General features: G+C 45.7%; 1 protein-coding gene and 1 pseudogene across 4 annotated transcripts in view; both read right to left on the bottom strand.

Annotated features, from left to right (window-relative positions):
• The window catches only part of PLEKHG4B (pleckstrin homology and RhoGEF domain containing G4B), a 77371-nt gene extending 70659 nt beyond the window's left edge, over positions 1–6712 (bottom strand). For all 4 annotated transcript variants that reach the window (XM_059694593.1, XM_059694594.1, XM_059694591.1 and 1 more), the window contains exon 1: positions 6468–6712. In XM_059694593.1, the coding sequence (XP_059550576.1) occupies positions 6468–6515 (48 nt within the window). In that variant the 5' untranslated portion in view covers positions 6516–6712. The remainder of the gene's footprint in view (positions 1–6467) is intronic.
• Positions 428–1623, bottom strand: LOC132232511 (endothelial differentiation-related factor 1-like; annotated as a pseudogene).
• Positions 6713–12557: the final 5845 nt, after the last annotated feature.

Here is a 12557-nt window from a genome sequence, read left to right as displayed (position 1 = left end):
ATACTTTGGATCTTCACCCAAAACCAATACTTCCATCCTTGGAACACATCATAATTCCCGAACTTGTACACTATGTCAAGCCTCTGGGGTCTTACCTGGACTGCTCTGTGTCCAAGTAGAGTTGTTTTTCCCTCCATTTGGTATGGATTCCAAACCCTCTACCTTATGCCAAAAAAAAAAAAAAAAAAAAGGCAAGGAGAAGAGTGCAGATTGGTTTGGCTCAGTGGGTAGAGCGTTAGCCTGTGGATTGAAGGGTCACACATTCGATTCCAGTGAGAGAGAGAGAGAGAGAGAGAGAGAGAGAGAGAGAGAGAGAGAGAGAGAGAGATATTGAGATTGATTTTTGTTGTTAATCCTCATCCCAAAGACATTTTTCCATTGGTATTCAGAGAGAGTAGAAGGGAGGGAAGCTCCAACCACTGAAACCATACTGGCCAGGGTTGAGTGAGGAATTTTTATTAGTCACTAGTAAATTATTTGACCTGTGAACCCTTTCAGGACAGTGTGTCAACTGCAGAAGGCATGATCAGGCTTGCTGAACTCTCACAAGGATCTGGCAGGAATTCCGTAAATAATGGCAGCAAATACAGAGTGATGGTGGAACACAGTGCAGAGATGTGTGGACATGGGCAAGTCGTGAGGATGTAGAGATCATGTGCCTGCATCCAGGGACATTTGGGGAAACAGAGGTGTGTGGTTAGAACATGCACCTGGGTTCTCTGGTCAGTGCTGTCCAAAGCCCCTCTCCTCCCAGGGCGGGGGTGCTGTTCTCCCATCTCACATGCTGATTCACCGACAGTATTTAAATTTAAAACCAATGAGCACTGAGAAATGTGTTGTCTATGAACAAAGTCTGGGGAGGAAAACTGAGAATGAAGCACTCAAATTAGAAATGAAGAAGTAAAACTGTCTCTTTTTGCAGATGATCTTCTATATAGAAAATCCCAAAGAATCTACAGAAAAACCTACTAGGGCTAATAAATGGATTCATCAAAGTTGCAGGGTATGTGTTTGACAGCAGGTTCAGGTAGAGGGGGTTCCTAGGCAGGACTGATACCCTGTGTTCTACTCGGCCATGTGAAGAGACCCATGCTGGTTGCCGGTGGTCATGGGGAACAGCCAGGTGAGATCAACCAGAATGCACTGATTTCGAGGCTTTGTGTCCATATTGCCCTTGGCCCCTTCTCAATTGACTTCCCAGTGTCCTTGCCTTGGAGCTTGAGGTCGATGGCTCTCTCAAATTTGCTCAGAAGCTGATTATTAGAAATGGCCTGTCCATTCTTATAGTCTGCAATGACCTGTGGCTTCTCATTGATTTTCATCCCTAGATCCTTCTGCATCGGTCCCTGGCCCTGTGGATCACCCTGCCGACCTCCAGGGCCACCCAGTTGTGGTGCAGGTCCTCAGTCTCCTGGTCCGGCTTGGCATGTTCTTGGTGATCGAATGCTGTTTGTTCTGGCCGGCAGCCCATTTTGTGGAAGTTTCCACATCTCCTCTTCTCTGAGCCACTAAGATGGCCTGCCTGGACTTGGCATGTGCAGCTATGGGGCCCTTCTTATGCAGCATCTTCACTGTGTCCCCATAGTAGGGTGGGCAGGTCCAGTGGCTCTGTGGCAGCTCCATGTTACATGTATTTTAACACAATTCAAAGAGTCACATTGTGTATGATTCCATTTACATGAAATATTCAGAGTAGATAAATCCACAGACAGAGAGCACATTAGTGCTGGGAAAGGGTGGAATCGGGGGAAACCGCTTAATAGGTGTGGGGGTTTACTTTGAGGTGACATAAATGTTCTGAAACTAGATAGAGGTGGTTTCACAGCATTGTAAATGTTACTAAATGCCACTAAACTGTTTGCTCTAAAATGGGTAATTTTATGTTATGTGTATTTCACCTTATAAATTATTTTTTTAAATTATTTATAGTACTTTCCAGAAATTGTGCTAAGATCTTTTTCTTCCTTTGCTGCTGTTGCTCTCTATACCCAACCCTTGTACATGCTTTTCCTATTTAACATTGTGCTTTGGGGACAGGTTACATAGTCAGCACATGTCACTGGCCACTGTGAGTCTCTGTGCTACAGTCAAGGATGGTAGAGTCTCTGGACACACAAATGTCAGTTTGAGAATGAAATGCTCACACCTTTGCCCACTGCACACTGACCAAATGCTTGCTCCAATTAGGTTTTCTTTCTTTATCTTTTAAATATATTTTTATTGATTTCAGAGAGAGAGAGAGATAGAAACATCAATGAGAATCATCAATCCGCTGCTTCTTGCATGTGCCCTGACCAGGAATACAACTGTGACCTCCTGGTTCAAAAGTCAGTGCTCAACCATTGAGTCACACCGGATTAGTCTGAATAATCCAGAAGAAAAGCTCTGAGACCTTGGAACCAAGTAGAGTTCATGGCCTATTGATTTGGGCACTTTCACAAAACATTTCTTTTTTAAAAATTGATGATTATGTTGTTCGAAACTGCACATAATTGCAATTATAATCCCTCTTCTCAGTTGATATCTTTGAATACAAAAATGCCTTAAAGATAACTTCATTGAATATTTTTCCTTAAGTGATTTGACAACAAATTAAAACTTAATCCTCTTTACCTCTTATTTGAGGTAAAATCTCTCTCTCTATAGAATCACAGAATAGCAGCTAACATTTTTCAGTACTGCAGATGCTCTTCTAAGCATATGGTAATGCTGTTTTCATCCCCATTCTAAAGATGGTGAGTGGAGGGGCTTGCCTGCTCACCCACTCATGGGGAAACCAGGATTGAACCCAGGCCCCTCCAGCTGCACAGCCTACATCCAAATCACTGAGCCACTGCCTCTGTGCCACAATGCCCTTTGTTTCATTCTAGCAGGGACAGAGTCAAGAGCTCTCAGAAACTCATTCCAACCCCTTCACTCTCCAGGCAAAGTCACCTGATGGCCACAGCTCATTACAGGTCAAAGAGTTTGTACTAAGCCAAACCACATCTCCTCCACTTGACAATGAAGGGAGGGGTCATCCTCCTAGCTGCCCTTTCCATTCATTTGAAATTAATTCAGGCATTTCTTTTCTGCTCTGTTCACCATCATCCCCACCCCCAAAACACACACACAAAGCACACTCATTACGTCACACCAGGGTTTACTGAGCCTTTCTCTGTAATTGTCTTGGGTCGGCTTTGACTATATCCCACTGAGACAAACAAGGTTTCCCTGGCTGCTCCCTCAGGTCCCACAGGGCAGGCTCTGCATCTGTGTGGCCCAGAAAAATTGGGGGCTGGACAGAAGAGTGAAAGTGGGCTTTAGAAGAGGGGGAAGGGTCACCATCATGTGACACCTACTGTGTGCCATGCACTATTCCAGGCATCAGAGAAACAAGGAGAATGAAACAAAGCCTGGGGAGACAAGCAATTAAGGAGAGTCAGACACCGGTGATTTTTAGACCCTCGTATGGAGAAGACCCACATATGGAGAAACCAAGCAGGAAAGGGGCTGGGCGGGGGAGGTGTGAGGGCGATGCCTACCAGGACTGGGGGTCCCTGGGTCAGGGGGCTGTGCGCAGGTGAGGTACATGTACTTATTACCTGGCTGACTTGACCAATTCTAGTGTAGAACTTGAAATTAGCTAATTCCTAACTGTTGTTGCATTAGATGTAACCCCATTCCTCAGTCTCAGAAACATAAGTAGTTTTAAAGTGACGTAAAAGAAATTCACCACAAGGTATCTTTTGCACAATCTGATTTTCTGAGTTGGGGAAAATTCTGTTAGGTCAGACACTTGTCTAAAAGTATCTGAATGCTCTGTGTTTGAGAATTTGGGCCCAGATGTGAACAGAGACACCTGGAAAGGTGTCCCAGATATCAGGACAGAGGCAGCTTTTAACTTGAGGACATTTAGCTAAATGATGAACTGAGTTTCCTTTCCAGAAGCATCTATAGATCCATTTTAAAATTAGAACCTATGGTGCTCCAAGAGGTACTGGGGCCATGTGTTATTCCTATACACGATGCATAGACTGAAGCTCAGAGAGGCTGAACTACTGGGCCAAAGACCAACAGCTAACACAGGGTGGATGTGGATGCACATCCAATCTCTAAGACCCCAGGCATGTTCTCTGGTGCCTCTTCCCCTCTCCACAGGCACCTGTTCTCCTGGCCCTTTGTAAGGTACATAGTGAAGGTGGGATGCCTTCTCCTCACAGAGCTCCAGATTCCCCACACACCCCAGGATCAACACGTGTAGACAAGACTTTGCACCTCTCAGCCCACCCTCTGCACCCCCACCTCCCTCACCCCAGCCTCCTCTCTTGACTCCCCACCCCTCACAAGTGTGCTGGGTTCATTCTCCTCAGCTGGACCATGAGCCCCGGCCCAGGGATGCAGTGAGGAAGCCTCAATCCCCACCCCCAGAGCTTCTGGACAGGACACAGAAGCCCCGAGCTCAATACTGAACTGTCACCCCACTGCTTTAGGGCTGCATCTTGGCTGGGAGACACAAGGCAACAAAAAGCCTCGCTTTCCACCATCTGTAGAATGGGTATCCCACCTGGGTGGGCTGCTATTAGGGCCTAGCAGGTGCTATATCAGGGGTGGGGAACCTTTTTTTTCTGCCAAGGGCCATTTGGATATTTATGACCTCATTCACAAGCCATACATAATTATCAACCTAACACACTGCGGACAGATCATGAGAATTCTCGTGTTTTCTGTTCTAAGGTTTGTGGCCTATCACGAGAATTCTTTAAAAAGATATTAGCTTGTAAGAACATGAAATAAATAACTTCAAAATGCAATGGGTATTTAATTTTAAAGCGTGCCTTTAACACTTATGTAAAATGTTTTTTTGTACTTGTTCAATAGAAACTTATCTGGGTAAAGCTAGCAATAAAACTACCGGTCCGCAATTTGTTAAAAATTAGCCGGCTATATTTGATCAAACATTTAATTAACTCACCCTTAATGCCTTGGCAGGGCCAGACCAAATGATTTCTCGGGCTTTACATGGCCCTCGGGCTGGAGGTTCCCCACTCCTGCTCTACATGACTGCTCTATAAGCATAGAGAGGACACATTAGTTTTGTGTGCAAGGGGGGAGGCAGTGGCATGTGAGCTGAGCTGGAATGATTCTCTAAAAAGAAACACTGCGATCCAGGGAGCAGGGGACTCCTATGTTGGGTTGGATGATTCAACCAGTGAACACACATCTTAGCTCAAATTCAAGGCCGACTTTATTTCCTTAGCTTTCACAAGTATTCACGTGAGACCACCACCGGGAACGAACAGACGCCACAGACACAAAGGTCTTAATTTCACCAAGGCCATTTGGACTAGACCCACAGCAGACCCCTCCAATGGAATCAAACATGAGGACTGTCGTGCTAGCCACAGGCTATCCAGCATCCAGGCCCACCACCCACCCAGCGGGAAGGACAGGACTCTGCTCCCTGGGGCCCATCTGAACAGTCCACTCTGCTCCCCACCCAGGCCTCCTGGCACATTTGCAGACTAGACCCAGCACAGACAGACCAAAACGCGGCCCCACCTCAGAAGCAAAAGTGGGTTTGTTGTCCGGGTGGCAGATGCCCAGCTCTGCCTACAGGATCCCATCCCGTGAATGGGAACGCGTAGCGGTTAAACATCTCCGCCTCCGAACATGCTTCAGAGAGCAAACATTTCCCATAAAGTGCCTGGAAAGTTCCTCCCGACCGAGAGACCCGGCCTCACTTCTGTCCACTTTGAACTCTGCACGAAGCTGAGAGGCTCACCCTCCTGCCAGCGCCGGATGCCCGGTTAGCACAGCCATCTCGGAAGGTATTAATTACGCACAGTTTCAACTCCATTTAATTTAATTTTGAATTATATGTTTTAATTGTTAATTAGACGCCCGAAAGTGCCAACTAAACTTTTTAAGTAAAAGTGCTGTTGGGTAACAGGAGTCGAGGGTAATTACTTCGCCGAAACTCTTCCATCTCGTTTCACAGGAAAAAGGGAAGCACAAACCCGATCCACTTTCTGCATTGCGCGCGGAGCCATGCAAGCAGCTTCCATCGCACTTTCCCAAATCGGAAACGGCTGTCTTGTTTTACTCGTCAATGATCATTATTTAAATCAGCTGACCTCCCAGCCTGAGTCAATCCTGGCAGTTCTTTCGGTGTAGATCCTGTGCCCGGCGCACCGCCGTTCACCGGCTGGTCCCACCGCCGGGCTAAGGAGTAACTTGGGAGATTCCCAGCCTCGGCGACAACCCCACAGCGTCTTCTGGCCCCACACCCCCACCTCCGCACTCCCTCCGGACCCCGGGAACGCACAGCCGTCTCGGAAAGCACATTTTCCTCATAAATATTCATGAGGCGAAGGGAAAAGTTTGCTAAACTGCGTTCCAAAGACCGGAAAGCCAAGGTTCCTCCCCTGCGGCGGCGGCGGCGCCCAGGACCCTCTCCCCCCTCCCCACCCGCGGCCGGCCCCTACCTGCGCGCCCGCGCCCTTGTCGCCGGAGCCGTCTGCGCTCAGAGCCATGGCGGGGCCGCCTTTGTCCGGCCTCGGGGGCCAGTGTCCCCGCGGAGGCGGCCGCGGGAGCCGAGGCGGGAGTGGGGCCCGCAGTCCGCCGGCGGACCCTCCCGGCCGCGCCCCCGGCCCTTGCGGCGGCGGAAGCGGTGGGCGGGCCCCGAGGGCGGAACCTCACCTCGAGGGGTCTCCCCGGGGGGGCGGGGTCTGCACCCCCGCACCCCGCGGCTCCCAGGAGGGGGCGGGGCTCCCTGGAGGGAGCGGGCGGGGCCTGACCTCCCACCCACCCGGGGGCTTAGCGGGTGCGGGGCGACGGGAGTGCCAGCGCGCGGACCTGGCGCTCTCCCTGGGCGGGGCCGCGGGCTCCTGCCTCTCGGAGCTGGGGAGGGGGGCGGGGGAGGGGGAAGAGCGGGGGAGGCGGGGTGGCGGGACGGGGGCATTTGCTTCTACTTTGTTCTCCCAAAGACTCGGGACTTGCCATCTTATTATCAGACTAGTGGCTGTGGCTCTGCACCCGGTTTCTGCCCGTGTAGACCCAACAGACTCTTGATTTCTAAGAGTGAAGACTATTGAGCCCTGGTTTCCCCAGTGTAGACAGATGGGTAGGGGAAGGCAGTTGGACCCCTGATTTCCACCGGTGTAGATGGTGTAGATGAAGTGGACTTCGACTGCGGGCCTTCTCTTCCCGTCCCAGTGAGCACATGGCTTACGGCGATCTCCACTGAGCCCTCCGGGCCTTGTCCCAGAATAAGGGGCTTGATCCCCAGAGCAGGTGGCTTTGTCCCTCAGCAGCTCCTCCAGGATCCGGAAGCTGACTTCAGGCAGGTCAACAGTGACCTGGACCCCTGGTCAAGGTGCAGTCCTGGACTCTCATTCTTTTAATTTTTAAAATATATTTTTTATTGGTTTCAGAGAGGAAGGGAGACAGATACATACATACATACATACATACATACATACATATACACACACACACACACACACACATATATATATATATACATACATATATATATATATATACATATATATATATATATATATAAACATCAATGGTGAGAATCATGAATGGGCTGCTTCCTACACGCCCCCTACTGGGGATTGAGCCCCCACAGTGCCCTGACCAGGAATCCAACCGTGACCTCCTGGTTCATAGGTTTACACTCAATCACTGAGCCACTGGCAGGGCTGGGCTCTCATTCCTACTGGAGACTGGGGCCTGCAGGTGGAGCCCGTCCTGCCACACCTCTGTCGTGCAGAGGAAAGCTGGACCTGCACAGGGCAGGCCCAGGAGTCCTCCATGTGCTGTCTCCGGCCACAATATCTAGGCATCTGTTTCCTTCCTTGCTATATCCACAAAGTCAAGGATGTTTTCTAAGAAGTTTTTCCCAAAACTTGGGCAACTGAGATGGTTTCATTTATTCAAAAGGTACTGACTGATCACCTACTTTTGGCTAGTTGCTGCACAGCCCCTGTCAGGCCCAATGGAGGGAGACAAATAATAAACCAATGAACAGAGAGCATAAGTCTGGATAAAGCAGATGGTTAAGGCAGAGCAGACTGTGCAGGGACCGGAAGACAGCGAGGGAGCTGCTTGTGCAAAGCCCTAGACTGGGAACGGATCTGGTGTGCTTGGGGTAAGCTGGTGTACATAGGAGCACGGTGAATGAGGGCTCCTCAAAGCAGACAAGCTTGGAAAGGCTGCAGGGATAAGTAGGTCGTGGTTATGGGTCCTGTTTTATTCTGAGTGTCGTGGGAAACCACTGTGGGGAGAGTCTGGAAAGGAAGTGACACTATTTGATTTACATTCCAAATATCTCACCCCTGTCTGCAGTGTGGAGACCACAGATGGTTGAGGCAGGGAGTGCAGTCAGGAAGCAACTGCCACAATCTTGGTAAGAGTGATGGGGCTTGGTCAAAGTGGTGATGACAGAGGTTGTGAGAAATGGTCAAAGCAGGATATGCTTAGAGGCAGAGAGGACGGAGAGGACTGGCTGACAGCCGGCTGTGGAGAGTGAGGGAAAGAGAAGCCAAGGAGGACACTGGGAGGCATTTCGAATGAGCTGTGTGTGACCCATGCCCACTGCCTCTCGTGTGCCCTCCTGCACGCAGAAGTTGGGGACTGCAAAGCTACATGCCTCGGGTCACTTGCGTTTGAGGTCACAAATATGCCTGTTTTTGCTAAGACATGCACCACATAAGATGTGGAAGGAGCCACGGGAAGTAGTAGCTGTCACAGCAGATGGTGGTAGACGTGTTTGGTTTGTTTGGGACAGTTCAGGTCCTGTTCCCAGCAGCAGCAGTGCTGAGCAGAAGTGAGCAGGGCAGTGGGAATTTTCCTAACACAGTCCCACAGCATGGGCAGGTGTTTCTCCAGGTTGTTGATGTTTCTGGCTGTTCTTGTTACCTGGCCCTCCCATTGGTGCTACAATCTACCTAATATCTTCTACTACATCCCTTACTGCATAAATGAGCTCCAGTGGATTCTCCCGTCTGCAGGTGAGAATTAGCACCAAGACAGCAATTCAAGGTTTCAGGGACTGATTGGCAGCTGGAAGTCGGTGTCACTCACTCACATAGGAGAGACTAGGGGAAAAGCAAGTTTTGGAGGAGAAGACATATTAACATTGAGAAGCCTGTTTGACCTGTAGAGTGGACTAGTTACTGAATGAGCTTGGTGCTGAGAGGAGAGGTAAGGTTGGAAATACAGATCTGGAAAGCATCTACACATAGGTGTGTAAAGAGATGAGGAAACTGAATGTGTGAACAGAAGGAAAAAGGGACCAGGACTGAGCTGGGGAACATGCCAACACTTAGAGGTTGTAACAGTACACGGGCCTCTGCAAACTCCTCCCAAAAAATGCAAGAGGAGGGAACACTTCCTAATTTATTCTATGAGGCCAGCATCACCCTGATACCAAACCCAGATAAAGACACAAGAAAACGACAGACCTATATCCCTGATGAATATAGATGCAACAAAAATTTAACAAATAGATTCCAACAGTATATTAGAAGGATCATTCACCATGAACAAATGAGAATTATCCCAGAAATGCAAAGGTAATTCAATATAGGAAAATTAATCAATGTCATACCTCTCAGGAACAGAACGATGCGGGGCGGGGGGGGAGGGTGAGAAGGAGGAATGATCATTTCAACGGATGCAGAAAAGGCATTTCAAAAATCCAACACTCTTTCATAATAAAAGTTCTCAGAAAACTAGGATTAGAGAGAAAATTCTTTAATGTGATAAACAGTATTTATGGAAAAGACAGTTAACATCATAAACAATGATGAAAGAATGAAAGCTTTCTCCTTAAGATCAGGAACAAGACAAGGGTGCCTGCTTTCACCACTGCTATTCAACATTGTACTGGAAGTTCTAGCCAGAGCTGTTAGAGGAACAGAGAGAAAGAAAAGGCATTCAAGTTGGAAAGAAAGGGGTAAAACTATCTCTATTCACAGTGACACTATCCTATACATAGAAAATGCCAAAGAACCCACCACAATGTTGCTAGAACTAATGGATGAATTTAGCAAAATTGCAGTGTACAAGATCAACACACACAAATCAGTTGTATTTCTATATACCAGCAATGAACAATTCAAAAAAATTAAGAAAATAAACCCACTTATAATAGCATCTAAGAGAATTAATAGCTTAGGAATAAATATAACCAAGGAGGAGAAAGATTTTTATGCTGAAAACTAGAAAATATTGTTGAAGTTTAAAAAGACCTAAATAAATGGAAAGATATGGTCTTTTTAGATAGGAAAACAACGTTTTCAAGATATCAATTCTATCTACAGTGATCTACAGATTCAGCACAATTTCTATCCAAATTTCAACAGCCTTTTTCATGAAAATTGAAAAGCTGATTCTCAAATTCACATGGAATTGCAGGAGGCCCTTAATAGCAAAAACAATCTCGACAAAAAGAACAAGGTTGTGGGACTCACACAACCTGAATTCAAAACTTAACAGCAATTAAAAGTGTGGTTCTGGAACAAGGACAGAGATATAAATCGATGAAAGAGATTAGCCCAGAAATAAACACTCACATATATGGTTAAGTGGTTCTCAACAAGGTTTCCAAGGACATTCAATGGGGAAAGGACAGTCTTTTCAACAAATGGTTGTGGGAAAACTGGATATCCACATGCAAAAGAAAGAAGTTGGACCCTTACTTTATACCATATACACAATTTAACTAAAAATGGGTCAGAGACCTAACTGTAAGTGCTAAAGCTATAAAATTCTTATGAAAAAATTATAGGGGTAAAATCTTCATATCCTTGGATTTGTCAATGGTTTCTTAGATGTGACACCAAAAGCACATGCAACAGAAGAAAAAAATACATAAATAGGACTTCATAAAAATTAAAAACTTTTATGAATTAAAGGATTATATCAAGAAAGTGAAAAGACAACACACAGAATGGGACAAATTATTTTTGAGTCATATATTCAACAAGGGATTAAAATCCAGAATATATAGCCCGGCTGGTGGTTGAGCATCCACCCGTAAACCAAGTGGTCACAGTTTGATTCCAGGTCAGGGCACATGCCCAGGTTTCAAGCTCACTCCCCCATGGCGGGTGTGCAGGAGGTGGCTGATTGATGATTCTCTCTCATCATTGATGTTTCTTTTTCTCTCCCTTCTTCTCTCTGAAATCAATAAAAGCATATTTTTTAAAAAAATCTAGTATAAAGAACTTCTAAAACTCAACAGAGAGACAAATAATCCAATTGAACAATGGGCAAAGGACTGAAATAAATATTTCTTCAAAGAACTAATATAGATGTTCAACAGGCTCATGAAAAGATGTCCAGCATCATTAGTCACTGGGAAATGTAAATCAAAACCACAAGGAGACACCACTTCACACCACTAGGATGGCTGTAATAAAAAGAGGAAAATAGTAAGTGTGAGGATATGGAGAAATTGGAATCCTCCTACATGGCTCTTGGGAATGTAAAATGGTTAATTTTACAGTTTTTTATTTCCTCAGAAAGTTAAACATAGTTCTACCATTAACCAAGCAATTCCATTCCTAGGTGTATGCCCAAGAGAAGTGAAAATATAAGTTCACACAAAAATTTATACATAAATGTTCACAGCAGCACTGTTTACAACCACCAAAAGGCGGAAACAATGCAGTGTGTATCCCCAGATCAATGAATAAACAAAATGCCATTTACGAGGGAATATTACTTAGCCACAGGAAGGAATAAAGTTCTGACACATGCTACAACATGGATGAGCCTTAAAAACATTTCGCCAACTCCAAGAAGCCAGACACAAAAGGCACATATTTGTACGGTTCTATTTATATGAACTACCTAGAGTAGACAAATCCATAGCGATAGAAAGTAAACGATTGTTGGCCAAGGCTGGGGAGAGGGCCTGATGGGTAGTGAGTGCCTGATTGGTACAAGGTTTCCTTTTGGGTTAGTGAAACTGATGGAACTCGATAGTGATGGTGGTTACATAACATTGTGACTGCACTAAATACCACTAAATTGTACCCTTTAAAATGGTAAAAATGGTGACCTTGTACGCTATATAAATTTTACCTCAATAAAAATAAGTTGCAAGTAGATCAAAGGACTAAATATAAAAAGAAAAATCTTAAAGCTTAAAAAAATGACCATTATGAAGTTGGGATAGGGAAGTATTTAATAAATGAGATGCACAAACCACAAACTATAAGTAAAATGATTGATATATGTGACTACATTAAAGTTTTATACTGCTGGCTGATAAATTTAAAAGATAAGCCACAGAATGGGAAATGTTTGAAACTCTTATAGCCAGTTAATGACCAGATTCCAGAATATATAAAGAGTTCCTAAAAACTAACAACAACAACAACAACAATAATAGAGCCTAATGGGATATTTGGCAAAGGTTATGAATCGGCATTTCAAAAGACTAAACTCTAATGATCACTAAAAAATGTTCACTCTTTCCAGTAATTAAAAAAATGCAAGTGTAAACAATTCTCATTTTAAACCTTTCCTTTGGAAAAAGTGTTTAAGGCCTAAAA

The sequence above is a fragment of the Myotis daubentonii genome, chromosome 4 (assembly GCF_963259705.1).
Source record: "Myotis daubentonii chromosome 4, mMyoDau2.1, whole genome shotgun sequence".
NCBI lineage: Eukaryota > Metazoa > Chordata > Mammalia > Chiroptera > Vespertilionidae > Myotis > Myotis daubentonii.
Note: the sequence above shows the minus strand (reverse complement) of the source record. Positions and strands in the feature narration are given on the sequence as shown.